Genomic DNA, 19,749 nt, shown 5'->3' on the forward strand with positions numbered 1-19,749 from the left:
ACAACGTTGATGAGAGCAAATGAAACCAGCCATTATGCATAAATAAGAATAAATTTGGCAATCATGAAAAAGAAACAACCCCTTGCGAGGGGATAAACGCTATAAAGAGAAAGAGAGAAATTTTGAATTTATACATCGTACATTTTAATTAAATTATGCAATAAATTTCAGAAAACCGTCGAAGTTTCAATATCAGTTTTCTTTAATAGCTAATGTCTGGTTTCGTGCCTAAATTCATTTTCAAATCATCCAATAAACACATCTTGTAAGGCAGTACAGGACTGAACGTCGTTCACCTAACTCTTCTAGTGAACAAGTTCAGTCGTACACTGCTATACAATATGAGTTTAACGAGATTTAACAGTCATGTAGCTGTCGTAATATATGCTATTACATAGGCTATTGGGTGATCTGATAATGAGCTCTGCGTTGAAACTAGTGCTAAAGAAAAATTTAATAATGCAACTTCGCCGGTTTTCTGCAATTTCTTGCATAATTTGTTAAAGCACGCAGTTGCTAACGTCATGACTTACAGAATGCTGGAAATTAGTAAACAGCGTATATTTACATGTTCTATTTTTCCGGAGTAGGAAGTTGGGCCACTCTTGGCTACTAGTTGCCTGGCTACAAAAGTGGTGAGGTGGTTAATCCACTAATAACGTGCACTATTATACCTAAATCGTGGAAGTTTCGTCACTGTCCGCCAAAAATTTAGTGTTCCAAAATTTCAGCGCCCTAGACTGTTGTCTGGTTCAGCTATAGTAAGGCGCGTTTGTTATAAATAGCAGATTGGACATTAGCAGTAGATATTTATACAGGATACTCACAAGCTACCGGCGAACCCTGCCGCCTTGTTCTCGATGATGGTGGGCTCCGGCGGCTTGCACATGATGATGAGTTCCTGGTCCGACATCATCACCACGCCGGGGAACTGCGGGAACCAGATGCGCACGTGCACGAAGCCCTGACAACACACGAGATACGTTCCTCGTCAGGCACTGTATCGACAGCCTCCTCGAGAGACAAATTCTTTGGCCTAACAATGACCGAAAGGAAACGGAGCAGTGGCTAAAACCTGAAAGGGGGGTGAAATAGTCGACGCAGCTTCCCGGCTTTTATTTTAGAACTCAGTGACTTTGAACGTGGACTAGTCACCGGAGTAACAAATCCCTAAGGGAAATATCAACATTTGTAAACTGCCCAAGTCGACCTTGGTGATGTGATTGTGAACTTAAGGGAAGCAACAGCCACAGATTAATCAGTTTTGTTTTACATACTGGACACTGTGTGTACTTTCAGGTTAGAGACAGTTCTGCGACTTTCTGACTTACTGTAAGATAATGGTAGTCTGAATATTTCTCTACAAGGTTTGTAGCTGCTCTTCGTGAATGCTCGCTTTGCTGGACTTAAAGCTGGTGTTCGGCTTCCAGTCTTTTGAATTATCGCCAGCACAGTACTGATGACATGGGCACAAGTTTTCTTCATGTTTTGAACGTTATTGCCAACTGTTGAACGTTATTGCCTACTGCATTGTGTGTGTGTGTGTGTGTGTGTGTGTGTGTGTGTGTGTGTGTGTGTGTGGTGTGTGTGCATGTTTCTGTTTAGTTATGTTGAAAGTTGTTATTTCAAGTTTCATTTTTTGCTCACAATTATTTTGCTTTTCTTCAATTGACAGTCGTCATTACAATGCTTCGCGTCTTTCTAGTAGTCGAAATAGGCTCTTTGAGCAATCACTTTCTGTTTCCACTGATGCATTTCGTATTTTTGGACGTCGGTTTAGGTCATAATCCAATGATAAACGTTCGATGTTTTGGAACCACAAGGTGTATGCACCATTCTGGTGCTGATTCTTCTCAAATTCTGTTCTGTTTGACTTGGGAGGCAGTTTGGCTTTGCCTGGTGTCGGTGTGAGTTGGTGCGGAGTTTCTACAATGATGAAGAAAATGGATGAGATGTTTTCAGCTACTTGCTGTGGTGACTGTTAGGCGATGTTCACGTTATTTCGGAAGTGCATTCTAAGTATCTACCCAGTTAACTTGCGGTCACTCCGCATTCATACTCAAAATATCCGTTCGCGTGATGAAATGGAAACTCAGAAGTTGCTCCTTTTCGTTAAATGGAAGGTGGCTATGGGACCTAACATCATCTTTTGAATCCATCGTTCTGTGGATTCAGTTGCATTCTTTTGAGAACAATATACCAACGTATTTATATTTCGCTCTGAATTATTTCCTTCAAACCAAGTATTTTCATTGACTATCCTTACGTAATGACGTTAGATACTGTCACATCGCCATATTATGCAAACTTGTTGCAGCCAGGTTCATCAGATAAATACTCAAATATGAAAAGAACAGTTGAATAAATTAATTGCATTCTAGAGCAGCAAACCATTAGCAGGATTTATGTTACTAATGGAGAAAAGTAATTCGTCGCCTATTGTGAAAAATCGTGCTGATTTGTGAACACACTGTTTTGTGATCTGATACATTAGTGAGATATATCGTGTAACACGCGGCAGCGAAGGGCTTTCTAATAGGAAATTAGAAGGTGATTATGTTTTGAAGTTGTTTTCTGATCTTAATGTGAATCGTTATATATCATACGAGATGACAGTTTTGTCTGGAATGGTTTACCATAATGAGCGGCTTATGATGCCTGAACACGTGATTGATAAGGTATTCTTTGGCTACCAGAGGATGCATTGTGAGTAGTTGACAGAGACAGGGAGTTGGCCGATAATATGGGTATGTTGTACAGTCGGTGAGTGAGGAGCTTTGATGGCGGACGTTCTGAACAGAGAATGAATTTTATTCGAGATGCTCCCTGGTGTGACTGAGAATAGAAAATGATTTTGAGGTGATTTCATAGAAACGGCACATTTGAGAAAGGTAACATCAATACAGTTCTTATTTGCTGCAAGGGATAATCGCGAAGTATTGGAGTGTAAACATTACATTTTGTTCAATAATATCTACGTTTTGGTTCCCAAAGCAACTTATCGGTCAAGTGTTCAGAATCTTAATTATTATTCATCACCCTCCACTTCCAGTCAAAGCATGTTATAAGAAAAGTAAAGAGTAATTTTTAACTTAAAACTGTTTGTCTGAACGAGACAGAGCAGAGCTGACTCAGTGGCGGATCCAGGGTTTTGTTTTGGGAGGGGCTTGACCCAGCTGAGAGTAGGCTTTCTCAAGGTAAACGTTAATATACTAAAAAGCACACATGATTTTATTTTGCTCATTTAACGCATAGCGAGTCTCCACGGATAACGCTTCGCAAATTCTTCAATGACTTCGACAGGTTGTAGGCTGCCAGATATATTTCGGTGAATATACATGGCAGCCAAACCATTGAACCTGTCATCCGTCCTTGTCGTACGAAGGTACGACTTTTATCAGTTTAAGCGAAAAGAAGCTACGCTCCACACTACAAGCAGATACTGGTAATGTAGAGAGAATTTGTAACAGAATCCTTATATTGAGGAAAAATTCATTTGTCTCTTGATGTGCCTCTCCTGCTGTTTGGGGGGTGGGATGGTGGGTGAGAAGGAGGGGGGGGTGAGCTTCCTGTCTCTCCAGAGCTCCTTCCATAGAGTTATTTCTCCCAATAGCGAGAGAGAATGAGGCAAGTCGCTGCTGTAAACACGTGCAGCTGCCACTAAAGAGTTCAGATTTTCTATTTTTACGATGGCACTTGGTATAAGGATGAACGGGTCGAGAACTGAAGCGTGCTCCGCTCTCGAAAAGCGACTCCTCAACTGTCCCAATACAAAATAGTTGAAAGGAAGGAATATATTCAATCTGAAACAAAACACGACATTACATTATTCTCGAACTCGAAAGAACAGAAAAGAAAGAAATGCTATATCTAGCAAAAAGCGTGTGTATGTATTAAAGGTTTATTTTACCTGTAGTATTCCTTAGCATTAGGTGCTTCTATATTTGAGCGATGAGCAGAACGTTTAGCGATTCTGGGTGCCTGCACTGGGAGGTCTAAAGGTTCTACAATATGACACGCCTCTTGGAAAATTTCTTCATATTTCGTTTCTCTGTGTCGTTCCAGAGTTCTTATTACACTGTCTAGCATCTCATAGCAAAGGTTGAGATCTAATGCAACAGCCTGAAGTTGCCGTGAAAGCGAAACAGTAATTTCAAATACAGCAGCGGTTACCGTCAAAGTTAAGACAAAGTCATATCGTTGAATAGAAGCCAGCAGACTTGCACTTTCCGATGACTTAGAAGTTCTGTCCATTTCTTCAAGGAGCCGGCCGGTGTGGCCGAGCGGTTCTAGGCGCTTTAGTCCGGAACCGTGCGACCGCTACGGTCGCAGGTTCGAATGCTGCCTCGGACATGGATGTGTGTGATGTCCTTAGGTTAGTTAGGTTTAAGTAGTTCTAAGTTCTAAGGGACGGTTTTGAAAGGTATTTTTGTTTGTTGACAGTGGTGCTGCCGCTGTCTTGTGCCTTTTTTTTTTACGTCACTGTGGCTTATTATTGCGGCAGAACACGTGAACAAAATATTACGGATAAATTTACAATATGCTCTTGTGCCATCGCCTTGAATTCTTTCTAGGCAGTCTGCAAATTTACTACTCTGCAGCGATTCTGCACGAAATTTCTGGGTAGACTGTCGCTTTACTTCACATATGTTTAGCACTAAAACAAGAGAAAGTGATTTAAGAAACACCACATTACCACCGGCTCTACAGATGTGCACTATCCATACAATTGCAGCTTTATTAATACTAGAGCGCATAACAAAACGGGTGCATAACAATACGCCCACAAAACAACCCGGAAGCGAAGACAAAATACCGTGCATCATAAATGTAAAGGTGATATAAATTTAAGAGCTACTAGACGTTAGCAAATTAAATAGTGCTGTTTGCTGTTTGTAGAATGGATCAAGTGATTTTAAAAAATAATTTTATCATAAACCACCCAAATCTTTTTAAAATTCTTCATAATTCACATCAGTCAATAGATGCAAAATCTGCACACTAGACAGGCACTCAAAACCACCAAATTTAGCGGGAAAAATCACTAACTTTGCAATACTGATCCAGAGTCCAGTCCACAGCAACCCACACCACAACAACCGAAAGATCAACGAACTCAACCAAATAAAAAGTCACAAACTCGACTAATCGTGTTTGTATGAATTTCATTAAGTAAATACAAAATAATCAGAAAGATATACCTGCTGCACGTCGTGTTGACAATGATAAGTCATTGACATCGTTTACAGGTAATACTGGTTCAATTTCGCTCGATTCTACCTCTTCTTTCTTCCTTTACAGTGAAAAACAACGAACGAAGATCTCCTTGTCTACGTTTCGATGTCATTTTTTGAATATCTGACAAATACAAACAAAAGCACGTCTTGATTACAATTAAGAACCACCTGAACAGCGCATTCTATTGTGTCTGATTCGACAATGCGTACAACAAGCCCCATGTGTATAGCAGAGCGGCGGGCGCGCTCACAAACCGCACACTCGTATCGGGCGGGCGGCTGGCAGTGTATGTAGCTGCGTTCCGACTGGGTGGCGGGCGATTTAAAAACTAGTCACATAAGCACCTTCTTAGAGAAATGTAAAATTTGAAAATATACTACACCTGCTTAAAATGGATTACGTAACAAGTGATGAAAATTGTCCTGTAGGTAGTATAGTACTGAGACAGTAGGACAATATCAAGTTTAATTTGAGATTTGTCACGGATGGACCCAGATGCTTTTTTTGGGGGGGGGGGGCTTCAGCGTCTTATGCAGCCCCCCCCCCCCCCCCCGAATCCCTAATCCGCTACTGAACTGACTTACCTGTTGGTGGTAAGAAACAACTGCAGGGCCTAAACGAACTTATCAAGATAAAGTTAGGAACTGTATTTATTTGTAAAATTATCATATAACTCAATAGATACATTTTGTAAATCAGCACATTTTTACACGCGGCGATTAGCCAGTGTGCTGTGATCGTTTTTTGAGGAAGCCATTTTGTGCACTGTTGACAGCCACGTTTTGTATTCAATTTCATTTACAATTGTCAGCTCCAGTTTAGAGTAATAGGCACCACAGCTATAGAAAGAAATTTGTACCGTTAATGTTCGTATTCAAAAGTAGCCTAGAGCTGGTTATTCTGTATCAGAATACATGGACGACACTGTAATCGTAATTTAGAATATTTGCTTCCACATTGTTAGCAATACATTGAAACACAATATGCTTGTAGAAACATAATGTAAAGGTTCATACTACAGCTACAGTATACAAACTATACAGTACTGGTAATAAGAAACATTGTTAAACAAGAGGTTTTGTCGCACACAGTCTCAAAATTTTGGCACGTAACTTTGCAATGGTTTAGGAAAATATTGATTTAATTATTCGTCCAAGTCTAGATTCAGTGATTACAGCTAAGAGGGACATCCTCGTTTGCACTGCCTGGGGCTACAAGCCATAAACGAGAATATCTCATAATTGTTGGAGATTCCGTTGTTGGAATATCACTTATTGTTTAATATACGAGCAGTTAGTTGTGCAAAAATTCATTTCCGTCGTCCCTACGTTAACGAAGCGTTTGTGTCTCTGACTATTCCATTAAATATTCGTGGCCAGACAGCGTTTTCAATTTGTTTCAGCGTAGCTTAATGGTTCAACAACTTACAAGGCTGATATAAGGAGCGAAGAAAAGGTGTCTCGTTGAAGTCGTTGCTGTAGTGTGTATGCAGCGTTGCGCGCCTCCAATACGGGTACATACGAGGGGCATTTCAAAAGTCCGTCCAAAAATAAAAACTACTTATGTGATTGGGTAAACTTTTTTAATTTTTCGACATATCCTCCTTTTAGACTTATACACTTCGTCCAACGCTGTTCTAATTTATTGATCCCTTCCGAATAATAGGAATTGTCCTAGTCCGCAAAATAACTACACTACTGGTCATTAATAAGAAGAAATGCAAATGATAAACGGGTGTTCATTGGACAAATATATTATACTACGACTGACGGAGAAATCAGTACCCAGAACAACCACCTACGCCCGTAATAACGGCCTTGATACGCCTGGGCATTAAGTGAAACAGAGCTTGGATGGCGTGTACAGGTACAGCTGCCGATTCAGCTTCAACACGATACCATAGTTCATCAAGAGTAGTGACTGGCGTATTGTGCTGAGCCAGTTGCTCGGCCGTCATTGACCAGACGTTTTCAATTGGTGAGAGATCTGGAGAATGTGCTGGCCAGGGCAGTAGTCGAACATTTTCTGTACCCAGAAAGGCCCGTACAGGACTTGCAACATGCGGTCGTGCATTATCCAGCTGAAATGTAGGGTTTCGCAGGAATCGAATGAAGGGTAGAGCCACGTGTCGTAACACATCTGAAATGTAACGTCCACTGTTCAAAGTGCCGTCAATGCGAACAAGAGGTGAACGAGACGTGTAATAGCACCCCATACCAACAAGGCGGGTGATATGCCGGTATGGCGATGACGAATACACGCTTTCAATGTGCGTTAACCGCGATGTCGCCAAACACGGATGCGACCATCATGATGCTGTAAACAGAATCTAGATTCATCCGAAAAAATGACGTTTTGCCATTCGTGCACCCAGGTTCGTCGTTGAGTACACCATCGCAGGCGCTCGTGTCTGTGATGCAGCGTCAAGGGTAACCTCAGCCATGGTCTCCGAGCTGATAGTCCATGCTGCTGCAAACGTCGTCGAACTGTTCGTGCAGATGGTTGTTGTCTTGCAAACGTCCCCATCTGTTGACTCACGGATCGAGACGTGGCTGCACTATCTGTTACAGCCATGCGGATAAGATGCCTGTCATCTTGACTACTAGTGATACGAGACCGTTGGGATCCAGCACGGCGTTCCGTATTACCCTCCTGAACCAACCGATCCCATATTATGCTAACAGTCATTGGATCTCGACCAACGCGAGCAGCAGTGTCACGATACGATAAACCGCAATCTCGATAGGCTACAATTCGACATTTATCAAAGTCGGAAACGTGATGGTACGCATTTCTCCTCCTTACACGAGGCATCACAACAACGTTTCACCAGGCAACGCCGGTCAACTGCTGTTTGTGTATGAGAAATCGGTTGGAAACTTTCCTCATGTCAGCACGTTGTAGGTGTCGCCACCGGCGCCAACCTTGTGTGAATGGTCTGAAAAGCTAATCATTTGCATATGACAGCATCGTCTTCCTGTCGGTTAAATTTCGCGTCTGTAGCACGTCATCTTCGTGGTGAAGCAATTTTAATGGCCAGTAGTGTATTAGTTGCTGCAATCACCTCCTAGTTTCAATAAAATCTTTGTCCCGTCAGCCTTTTCTTCAAATTGGGGAACAAATAGTAGTCCGAGGGAGCCAAGTCTGGAGAATAGGGGGGATGTGAAATGAGTTGGAATCCTATGCCCATTAATTTTGCGACCACAACTTCTGAGGTGTGTGTTGGTGCATTGTCATGATGGAAAAGGACTTTTAAGCGGTCCAATCACCGGCGTTTTTCTTGCAGCTCGGTTTTCAAATGGTCCAATAACGATGAATAATATGCACCTGTAATAGTTTTACCCTTTTCGAGATAGTCGACGATGATTATCCCCTGCGAATCCCAAAAGTCAGTCGCCATAACCTTTCCAGCCGAAGGAATGGTTTTCGCCTTCTTTGGTGCAGACTCTTCCTTGGTAACCCATTGTTTAGATTGTTGTTTGGTCTCAGGAGTATAGTAATAAATCCATGTTTCATCCACAGTGTTGAAACGACGCTTAAAGTCCTGCAGATTCTTCCTGAACAGCTGCAAACCATCCTTGCAACACTTCGCACGATTCCGGGATTTTAGTCAAGCCTGAGCAATTACGGAACCCATCTTGCGGATAGATTTCTCATGTCCAGATGTTTATGCAAAAATTATGTACCCGTTCATTCGAGATGCCCACAGCACTAGCAACCTCATGCACCTTAACTCTTCTGTCATGCATCGCCATATCATGGATTTTATCAATGATTTCTTGAGTCGTAACCTTCATAGGGCGTCCAGAACGTTCAGCAGCATATGGCCACTACGAAAATTTTGAAACTACTTACAAACTGTTATAATCGAAGTTACAGAGTCACCGTAATGGTTATCAAGCTTCTCTTTAGTCTCCTGAGGCGATTTGTCTTTCATAAAGTAATGTTTAATCACCACACGAAATTATTTTTCTTTCATTTTTTGACAATCACTCGACTTCCTTGATTCACACGAATGCCAAACATAAAGAAATAGACCACTATGGCTGAAACTTGGTGTGCGATCTTTCCGAAGATGCTACTAACTAAACATGACCTCGAGACGCGCAGGTGGTGCCATCTCTCAGACTTTGCACGGACTTTTCAAACGCTCCTCGTAAGCACTGACATGTAGGCAAGGGATCAGTGTGGCATTTGTGTCTCTCCGACGTGAATGCGATGAATATGTAAATGTAAACTATGGTGACGTTATTACCAAACGCGTTCAAACAGGATCGACATGGTGTTATTCTTCTCTTAGCCGCTGAAGGACAGACTGTGGTAGACATCCATCGGAGAGTAAAGAACGTGTGTGGGACAGTATATCTGTCGAAAACCAACTGCGACAAGGAGTGCTGTTGCTTCATGATAATGCACGTCCTCATATCTCAAATGCTGTAACGCAGAAATTCTGCCAACTTAAGTGGAAACACTCGAGCAGCCGGCCTGTAGTCTTGATCTCTCTCCACGCGATTGCCACGCCTTCGGTCCCTTAAAAAAGGCCTTGAAGCGTCGACGATTCCTGTCGGACGAGGGTGTGCAGCAGGCAGTCACGAACTTGTTCACACAGCAGGACACGGTGTTTTGGATCAAATTTCTCTGAGCACTATGGGACTTAACATCTGAGGTCATCAGTCCCCTGGACTTAGAACTACTTAAACCTAACTAATCTAAGGACAGCACACACATCCATGCCCGAGGCAGGATTCGAACCTGCAACCGTAGCAGCAGCGCGGTTCCGGGCTGAAGCGCCTAGAACCGCTCGGTCACAACGGCCGGCCGTGTTTTACCAAACTTGTATCTTCAACCTGGTGCGTTGATGGGATGATTGCCTCAATGCTCAAGGCGATTTTGCGTGGTTAGCACAAAGTCCTAAGTTACTGGAAAAAAGCACAGGCGACACCAGTCTGTAAGAGGGATAAAAGAAAGGACTGGAAAAATTACAGACCAATATCCCTAACTTCGGTTTCCTGTAGAATCCTTGAACATATTCTCAGCTCGAATACGCTGATCTTTCTTGAGACTGAGAAGCTTATGTCCACGAATCAGTATGGTTTTAGAGAGCATCGCTCGTGCTGAACTCAGCTTGTCCTTTTCTCACGTGATATGTTGTGACAAAAGGCCAACAGGCAGATTCCATATTTTTAGATTTTGGAAAGCTTTTGACACGATGCCTCACTGCAGGCTGCTAATCGAAGGTACGAGCATATGGAATTAGTTCCCAGATATGTGAGTGGCTCGAAGACTTCTTAAGTAACAGAACTCAGTATGTTGTCCTCGACGGTCAGAGTTCATCAGAGACAAGGATACTGTCAGGAAGTGCCCCTGGGATGTTTGATAGAACCGCTGTTGTTTTCTACGTACACAAATGATTTGGCGGACAGAGCGGGCAGCAATCTGTGGTTTTTTGCTGACGATGCTGTGGTATACCGTATGGTACCGAAGTTGAGTGACTGTAGGAAGATACAAGGCGACTTAGACAAAATTTCTAGTTGGTCTGATGAATGGCAGCTAGCTCTAAATGTGGAAACATGAAAGTTAGTGTGGATGAGCGGAAGAAAATAGCTGTAATGCTGGGGTACAGTGTTACTAGTGTCCTGCTTGACACAGTCAAGTCATTTAAATATCTGAGCGTAACGTTGCAAAGCGATATGAAATGGAACGAACATGTGGGAACTGTGGTGGGTAAGGCGGATGGTCGACTTCAGTTTATTGAGAGAATTTTAGGAAAGGAGACCCCATATAGGACGCTGGTGCGACCTATTCTTGAGTACTGCTCGAGTATTTGGGATCTGTATCAGGCAGATTGCAGGAAGACATCGAAGCAATTCAGATATGGACTGCTAGATTTGTTACCGGAAGGTTGGAACAACACTTAAGCGTTACGGAGATGCTTTGGGAATCACTGGAGGGAGGGCGATGTTCTTTTCGAGACACTACTAAGAAAATTTAGAGAATCGGCATTTGAAGATGACTGCCTCACGATACTACTGCCGCCAATACACATTGTGTGTAAGAACTACGATGATAAGATTTGAGAAATTAGGGATCATACGGAGGCATATAGACAGTCGTTTTTCCTTTGCTCTGTTTGCGAATGGAATAGGAAAGGGAATGATAGTGAGACAGGGTACCCTCCAGCCACGCACCGGCCACGTGGCTCTTCTGCTACCTGCCTCCGGTTCTCAAAAACTCAGAGGTGCAGCAAGTCATGTCTTATCCAAACCATCCATCTCTTCCTAGGTCTGCGCGCTGGTCTGCTACCTGATGGTGTCCAGTCCATTGCAGTTTTGTGCCATCTCGTTTCTGCCATTCTCATTATATGTCCGACCCATTGGAGTGTTTTGATTTCCATTACTCCAACGATGCTAGACACCTTGGACAGTTCTTCTAGTTCTTCATTGTGGCGCATTTTCCTTTTTCTAATAGTTGGGTTCCAGAAAGGTCCATATACTTTTATGAGCATATTTCTCTTAAATGTAAGCAAGTGAGGTCTTCTTTTCGTGTGCTCTACATAATACTACTCGCATTATTTTTTTATGTAATCTTAATTTTAGTTATTGTACTATGTTTCTATAATTTAATTTCGGGTTTAGCAGGTAATAGCATCTTTTCCCCGCCTGAAGTCTTGTCTTAATCTCTGCTACAGTTGATGTCGCTTCAGTAAAAACAGATCTAAGATATTTATTTATTTATTTTGCTATTTCATTTCTTTAATCAGATATAGCGAAGAGTTAAGCAAACAGTTTCTATGTATCTAATCGTTTATAAACGATTAGCGTTTTTGCAATAGTCTTCTGGATGAGCCAGTTCTCCTACAGTGGGATAAGGCTTTTGTTATGGTTATTTCTCCTGATGATTTCCATGTCTTGTACCCTGTTGATGGGATGATGGTGGCAGTGCTTTTGGTACTTGAAAATGTGGAGTGGTGAGTTTCATACTTCCGACATCTGTTGTGTTCTTTGCACCGCATTTTAAAATTCATACCTCTCATTTCTATGCCTACTTGCATTAGAACTTTGAGATAGAAGTTTTTATATTCCCGCTACCTGGAATTTGTCCCTCTTGATAGTTGGTCGGCTTGACTTTTGGGAGGTTTGCAGAGTTTCATGTGGCACAATAGGGCTGTTTCTTTAGTATAGTTGGCACTTCGTGTATTAGTTTATATCTGTAAATCATAGTATAGCAAGGTGAAAAGCTGTGTTATGAATCGGTAATACCGACCATTGCCGGGCGGGATAGCCGTGCGGCCTAAGATGTCTTGTCACGGTTCGCGCGGTCCCTCCCCCCTCCCACCCCCCTCCCGGTGGAGATTCGAGACCTCTCTCGGGCATGAGTGTGAGTGTTTTCCTTAGTGTAAGTTAGTTTAAGTTAGATTAAGTAGTGCGTAAGCCTAGGGACCGATGACCTCAGCAATTTGGTCCCATAGTCCTTACTACAAATTTCCAAAAACGACCTTTAAATCATTTACTTGGGAGAAAGTCAGCTGACTACACTACACACCGACGGAAAGAAAGTCACAGCACGAAGAAGGAGGTGTGTGACATAAACGTAAGTTGACAGGCGTCTCTCTACATCTGAAACACGATGCCTATTCAAATTTCACGCAAGTCGCAAAAGAGTTAAGAAATTCCAAGATTCATAAGTGACATGCATGCTACATTCAACTATGAAGATGCAAATCGGACTTGCTTTAAATACACGTTGTAACGGTCATGAGCGTTGGTTACCATTGAGATTGGACGTTGTGAGATGATGTTCGTCAAGAATGCCCTGAGTTTGAACGATTTCGTGTAAGATGGCTACAAAAAGGTAGGTGTTCCTTCTCCTATACTGCGGAAACACTTGGCAGGGATGTAGCCACTGTACATAATTGCTGGCAGGGGTGTTCATGGGAATGTACGGTCGCAAGAAGACCGGATTCTGCACGACCACGTGGCACTACCGAGAAGGAAGACCATCGTATGGTTCTGGCGCATCGTACTGCTTCTGCAGCAACAATCTGAGGAGCAGTTGGAACTACAGTGACACAACGAACTGCAGCAAATCGGTTAGGTCAAGGACAGCACCGAGCCAGCCGCACTGTAGCGTGGATTCAACTGACCCCAAACCACTACCATTTGTGACTTTAGTGGCGTCAAGCGAGAGCTCACTGTAGGGCAGGGTGGAGGACTGTTGGCCGAGCGGTTGTAGGCGCTGCTGCTACGGTCGCAGGTTCGAATCCTGCCTCGGGCATGGATGTGTGTCGTGTGTCCTTAGGTTAGTACTAAGTCTAGGGGACTGATGACCTCAGATGTTAAGTCCTGTAGTGCTTATAGTCATTTGAACCATTTTGGAGGACTGTTGTGTTCTTGTGATTTAAGTTTGTTCTACCTCGGTGCCGGTGATGGCGATGTGTTAGCTAGAAGGAGGCCACCTGAGGGCCTGCAAACAACCTGTATGCGATGATTACAAACTGGACCTCCACCTGGAGTTATGGTCTCGTCTGCTATTTCGTAAGACAGCAGAAACACTCTAGTAGTTATCATACGCATTCTGACTGCAAATAAGTACGTCAATTTTGTGATTCGACCTGTTCGTCCACATACCGCTGTTGTAACCCAATATGCTTCACAGAGTGTCGACATGTTGCCTTGGCCGGCTGGGTCACCAGATCTGTCTTCCATCGAGCTCATATGAGAAATCATCAGACGTCAACTCCAGCGTCATCCAGAAACGGCATTGTACAACACAACACATTCACGTTTGCATGCTTGGATGCAACGTTCTGGCAGTTACACCGGTTATTAATGTACCAGCATTTCACATTTTCATTGGCTTATCTTGCACTTAGATTAGCCTGTGATTTTGCGATGTTAATCATTAAGTATGTTACCTAGACAGATGTGTTTCCGCAATTTCAGTACTCTACTGAATTACTTTCTGGTGTTCCGTTTTTTTCCATTGAATGTTTCTTCATTTGCCGCCGGTCGCATGTTTATGAACGCTAAGCAGTATGACCAAGTTGTCATTCTGTTAAAACTAAAGCTTCAGATATTCGCTAAAAGCATCTAAACCACTTGCAGACAGATTACTAAAAATCTAATTACAGCGATGCCGATTACGGTGGCATGGACAGCTGCATTAGGTTTATCGGTAATGGGCCCATGACGCGATCAGCCCGATCGAGGCAGTCACAGGGATTCTCGACTGGGTTTATGTCCGTGGAGTTTGGTTGCCAGGGGAGTACGGTAAACTCATCCTGCTGCTCTTCAAACCACGCACGTGTACTACGAGCTGTGTGACATGTTGCATTGTCCTGCTGGTAGATGCCATCGTATTGAGGAAAAAACGAACTCCAAGTAGGAGTGGACATGCTCTTCAAGGATAGATGCATACTTGTTTTGATCCACTGTGCCTTCAAGAATGACGAAATCACCCAGGGTACGTCACGAAAACATTCCCCAGACCGTAACGGCTCTTCATCCAGCCTGGACCTTTCCGAGGTTGTTGCAGGGCCATACACGCCTACGGCCATCTGTCAGATGGAGCATAAACGTGATTCATCTGATAAGTCTATCTGTCGCCTCTCAGTCGCCTTCCAGCTGCAGTACTGGCGTCCGAATTCCAACCTTCTTCGCCGGTGAACAGCAATCGGTACATGAACCACGCGCCTGCTGCGGAGGTCCATATGTAGTAACGTTCACAAACGGTCGTTGAGAAGGCACTGTTGGCAGCCTGTTGGTTCATCTGAGCGGTCAGTTGCTCAACAGTTGGACGTCTGTTCGCCCGTACATATCTCTGCAACTGTCGTTCAACCTTGTCATCTAGGGCCAGTGGTGCACCACATTTGCCATTCTGCCATGCATGGTACTCGTACACTTTAACCAAATGTGCAAGCGAACAGTTTACATACTTAGCCGTTTCGGAAATGCTTCCACTTTTAGCTCGAAAGCCAATGATCATGCCCTTTTGGACGTCAGCTAAATCGCTCCGTTTCCATAACAAGGCGATGACTGCACTGTTTTCTGCGTCCTCCAGACACACTTTATGTACCTTCCACTACTAGTGCTGCTACTTGCTGTCTGAGAGTGGTTATTACACTTTGACCTCCCGAGGCGGACCCCGTTGAAATCCTACCAGGGTGCTCTTTATTGAGTGTCTCGGTGGGCCGGCACGTTAACTTTGAACAAATTAGAGTGCTTAAAGCAGGCAAGCCCGCCTGAATACTGTGTCCATGGAATAATGGAATAGGACCACGGTTCTATTTTGTTGGTTTTCGGAACCAGAGGTAATGATTAATAGGTACAGGCGGGGGCATTCGTATTGCAACGTTAGAGGTGAAATTCTTGGATTGTCGCAAGACGAACAGAAGCGAAAGCATTTGCCAAGTATGATTTCATTAATCAAGAACGAAAGTTAGAGGTTCTAAGGCGATCAGATACCACCCTAGTTCTAACCATAAACGATGCCAGCCAGCGATCCGCCGCAGTTTTGGGTTTCGAAAAAGACGGTTTTGTGAAACCCAGCTCGCGCTATTCGTCCACGAGACTCAGAGGGCCATAGACACAGGTTCACAGGTAGATGTCGTGTTTCTTGACTTCCGCAAGGCGTTCCATACAGTTCCCCACAGTCGTTTCATGAACGAAGTAAGAGCATGTGGACTATCAGACCAATTGTGTGATTGGATTGAAGAGTTCCTAGATAACAGAACGTAGCATGTCATTCTCAATGGAGAGAAGTCTTCCGAAGTAAGAGCGATTTCAGGTGTTCCGCAGGGGAGTGTCGCAGGACTGTTGTTATTCACAATATACATAAATGACCTTTTGGATGACATCGGAAGTTCACTGAGGCTTTTTGCGGATGATGCTGTGGTATATCGAGAGGTTGTAACAATGGAAAATTGTACTGAAATGCAGGAGGATCTGCAGCGAATTGACGCATGGTCCAGGAAATGGCAATTGAATCTCAATGTAGACAAGTGTAATGTGCTGCGAATACATAGAAAGATAGATCCCTATCATTTAGCTACAAAATAGCAGGTCAGCAACTGGAAGCAGTTAATTCCATAAATTATCTGGGAGTACGCATTAGGAGTGATTTAAAATGGAATGATCATATAAAGTTGATCGTCGGTAAAGCAGATGCCAGACTGAGATTCATTGGAAGAATCCTAAGGAAATGCAATCCGAAAACAAACGAAGTAGGTTACAGTACGCTTGTTCGCCCACTGCTTGAATACTGCTCAGCAGTGTGGGATCCTTACCAGATAGGGTTGATAGAAGAGATAGAGAAGATCCAACGGAGAGCAGCGCGCTTCGTTACAGGATCATTTAGTAATCGCGAAAGCGTTACGGAGATGATAGATAAACTCCAGTGGAAGACTCTGCAGGAGAGACGTTCAGCAGCTCGGTACGGGCTTTTGTTGAAGTTTCGAAGAGTCAAGCAGTATATTGCTTCCTCCTACGTATATCTCGCGAAGAGACCATGAGGATAAAGAGAGATTAGAGCCCACACAGAAGCATACCGACAATCCTTCTTTCCACGAACAATACGAGACTTGAATAGAAGGGAGAACCGATAGAGGTACTCAAGGTACCATCCGCCACACACCGTCAGGTGGCTTGCGGAGTATGGATGTAAATGTAGATGTAGATGTAGAACATAGTCGGTGGTCACATTAATGTAACTGAACTGCGTATAATCGTAAGTACTGTGGTCTAGTTGTAAGTTCCTCTCTTGACTGTAGTTCTTGGTCACATGTAGGTTTTTAAATAGGCAGGCATCACAAGTTTCTTTGTGTTTTGATGTTCATGTCTTGGAGAGTAAGTGTATTTAGTTTTAATTTCTTATTCTGTGAGCCACATGAGTTTATCTTGGTTGGGCCATAGAATTATTTCGATGTGAACCTATTCGGAACTTCGGAATATTCCGGTGTAACAGTTCAGGATTTGGAAATATTTTGAAAGTGAGTCCATGCATAGTTATCAGTTACTCAACTTCTGCCAAGATAAACTTGTTGTTGTACATAAGTTCGAATGAACGTACTGAACTTTAGGAATTATTTCAGTATGAGTTACTTGGTACGCTGCACATTACCTTTGGTTTATATTATTTGCTGTCCGCTAGCGTTTTGATTGATCTGCTAAATCAATCGATTGATTCCTTATTCCTTTTCAGTGTTCCAGACCTTCCCCAGGTGCCAAATCATGGAGAAAGTCTTTCAAACATTCGTTACTAGACGGCATATGTTGTTTGTGACAAGTAATGATTCCGTCTGGGGTTCCAAGTCCCATACGGCTGGATCTTCTCCAGTTACTTGTTGCACGGCTTGTGTGGCAAGCGTGGCTGTACATAAGTTTTTGTTATTAGCAATAAATATTTTGCAGTTATAAAAAAATGAAAGTATTTGTTCCGAAAGATTTACTCAAGACTGTCGAATTAGCTAAAGCTACGAACCAATTTCATGTAATTCCGGTGCATACAAGAGACTTCTTTGATTTTAAAGATGTTGCTGTAACATTGTTGTCAATGCAGTTATGTAACATCTACAAATGAAAAATGATGAAACTGAGTCGTGCTTATCCATCTCAAATAGCTATTAAAATTCTTACTCTGAAACAAAATAATACAAATATTTCAGCGTACTCAAAACACGAAACACCATTACTGAACAAGGCCATGCTGTTGTATCTAAGCCCAGCCATGTTTATCAGATACAAAACAGATGAAGCTGTTGCTGATGTTCCCATTTCTTCCTCAACAGCGCAGGAAGTTCCACGACACACTTTGCAACATCGGATACCAAGAACGGAGTAATGTAGGAAAAGAAATTGACGGTGGAATATTTTTGTTTGAATTTAAGTTTTTTATTCTCTCGTAACCGTGTAAAAGTTATGATAAATAGTTTATGCTGACTACAGTTCTACCAGTTAAAATATTACTGTTGAATATCTGTATTTCTATAGTAACATTTAAATTGTACTGCCTCAACATTAATGGTACTTTAAACAAAACAATTCTCATTGGCACTTAAAACCAGTCAGTTCCTTGGTATGGCACCTGGAACGTTGTTAATAAATTATTCATTTTCCAATTCGTCTCGCTATTTTTAGCAGCGATGAGGTGAGCAGCATAATTACTTGGTAGTAGTTGTGAGGCTACATCAGTGGAGGTGCAGTCCACATTGGTGTCAGATCTCCCCCATCCCCATCTCTCCCTTCAACATCAAGACTTGTTGCTAGATTTCACTCTTCTCCCCTCCAACATAGGCCATATGTAAAATGGCGGGGAATTCAAAATAGGTGCCGCTCGGGGTAGTTGTGCGGTATGAGGCTCCTTGTCACGGTTCGCACGGCTCCCCCCGTTGGAGGTTCAAGTCCTCCCTTGGGCATGGGTGTGTGTTGTCCTTAGTGTAAGTTAGTTTAAGTTTCATTAATTAGTATGTAAGCCTACGGACCGATGACCTCAGCAGTTTGGTCCCATAGAACCTTACCTCAAATTTCCAGTTTCCAAAACAGGCCAATTGCCTTTTAAAATGATCCAGAAATCAAATTGTCTTGGAAGGTTCACCCACTCCTACAATATCACCGCTTAGAATTCAGCAGCCGCGCGGGATTGGCCGAGCGGTCTTTGGCACTGCAGTCATGGACTGTGCGGCTGGTCTCGACGGAGGTTCGAGTCCTCCCTCGGGCATGGGTGTGTGTGTTTGTCCTTAGGATAATTTAGGTTACGTAGTGTGTAAGCTTAGGGACTGATGACCTTAGCAGTTAAGTCCCATAAGATTTCACACTCATTTGAACATTTTTTGAGTTCAGCATAATATGGCTGGGAACTCAGAAAATACAATATGGGACATTGTCCTGTTGATGTGAAATTTAAAAACTCCAACCTGGCGATCCAAGGTGGTGTACCTGAGGATACGGTTGCAGCCTGCATGGCTGTCAGATCTCCCCAGACCTACAACATCAGGATTCAATAAGGTGAATCTGGGTATACAGGGCAGCCTACATGGTTGCCAAGTCACTTGTGCGAAGTTAAAAACGGTGAGAAATTCAAAAGTTCACTTACTCTAAGTCATAAACTATGGTAAGCCCCTTGGTTGTCATAAAATAGATCACTTATCATGAAAATTGCACAGCTTACTGGTGCAAACAGTATGGTTGTCAAACACTTGTGGTTGCCTTGTGTAGGAGGATAGGCTAATACGGAAACAACTCAATATTTATTTAAACATATTCTGCACCATGCTGTAGAGAGGTGCATATTGACAATGCCTTGCCCATGCCACCACCTTGTGCCAGTTGACAGCCACTCAGTGCCATACTGTACCAGGCTCATGGAGGCACCATGCCACTAGCCATGAGTCCAACTGGCTATGTGCTCAGGCAGATTAAAGTGCGCCACGATGTCCTGCCACAGAAGTGCTGTACACACTCATAAATGAGTGTGGATAATTGGTTATGGTACCACCGGCTGCCCTCCCCCTCCCCC

The 19,749-nt window shown here is 43.1% G+C and overlaps 1 protein-coding gene across 1 annotated transcript in view; it reads right to left on the reverse strand.

Moving 5' to 3' along the window:
• LOC124789818 overlaps positions 1-19,749 on the reverse strand; it is a 274,122-nt gene that overhangs the window by 159,033 nt on the left and 95,340 nt on the right. The window contains exon 4 of the mRNA XM_047257301.1: positions 828-964. Within this exon, the coding sequence (XP_047113257.1) occupies positions 828-964 (137 nt within the window). The remainder of the gene's footprint in view (positions 1-827; positions 965-19,749) is intronic.

This window comes from Schistocerca piceifrons, chromosome 3 (genome assembly GCF_021461385.2).
Source record: "Schistocerca piceifrons isolate TAMUIC-IGC-003096 chromosome 3, iqSchPice1.1, whole genome shotgun sequence".
In the NCBI taxonomy this organism is placed as follows: Eukaryota; Metazoa; Arthropoda; class Insecta; order Orthoptera; family Acrididae; genus Schistocerca; species Schistocerca piceifrons.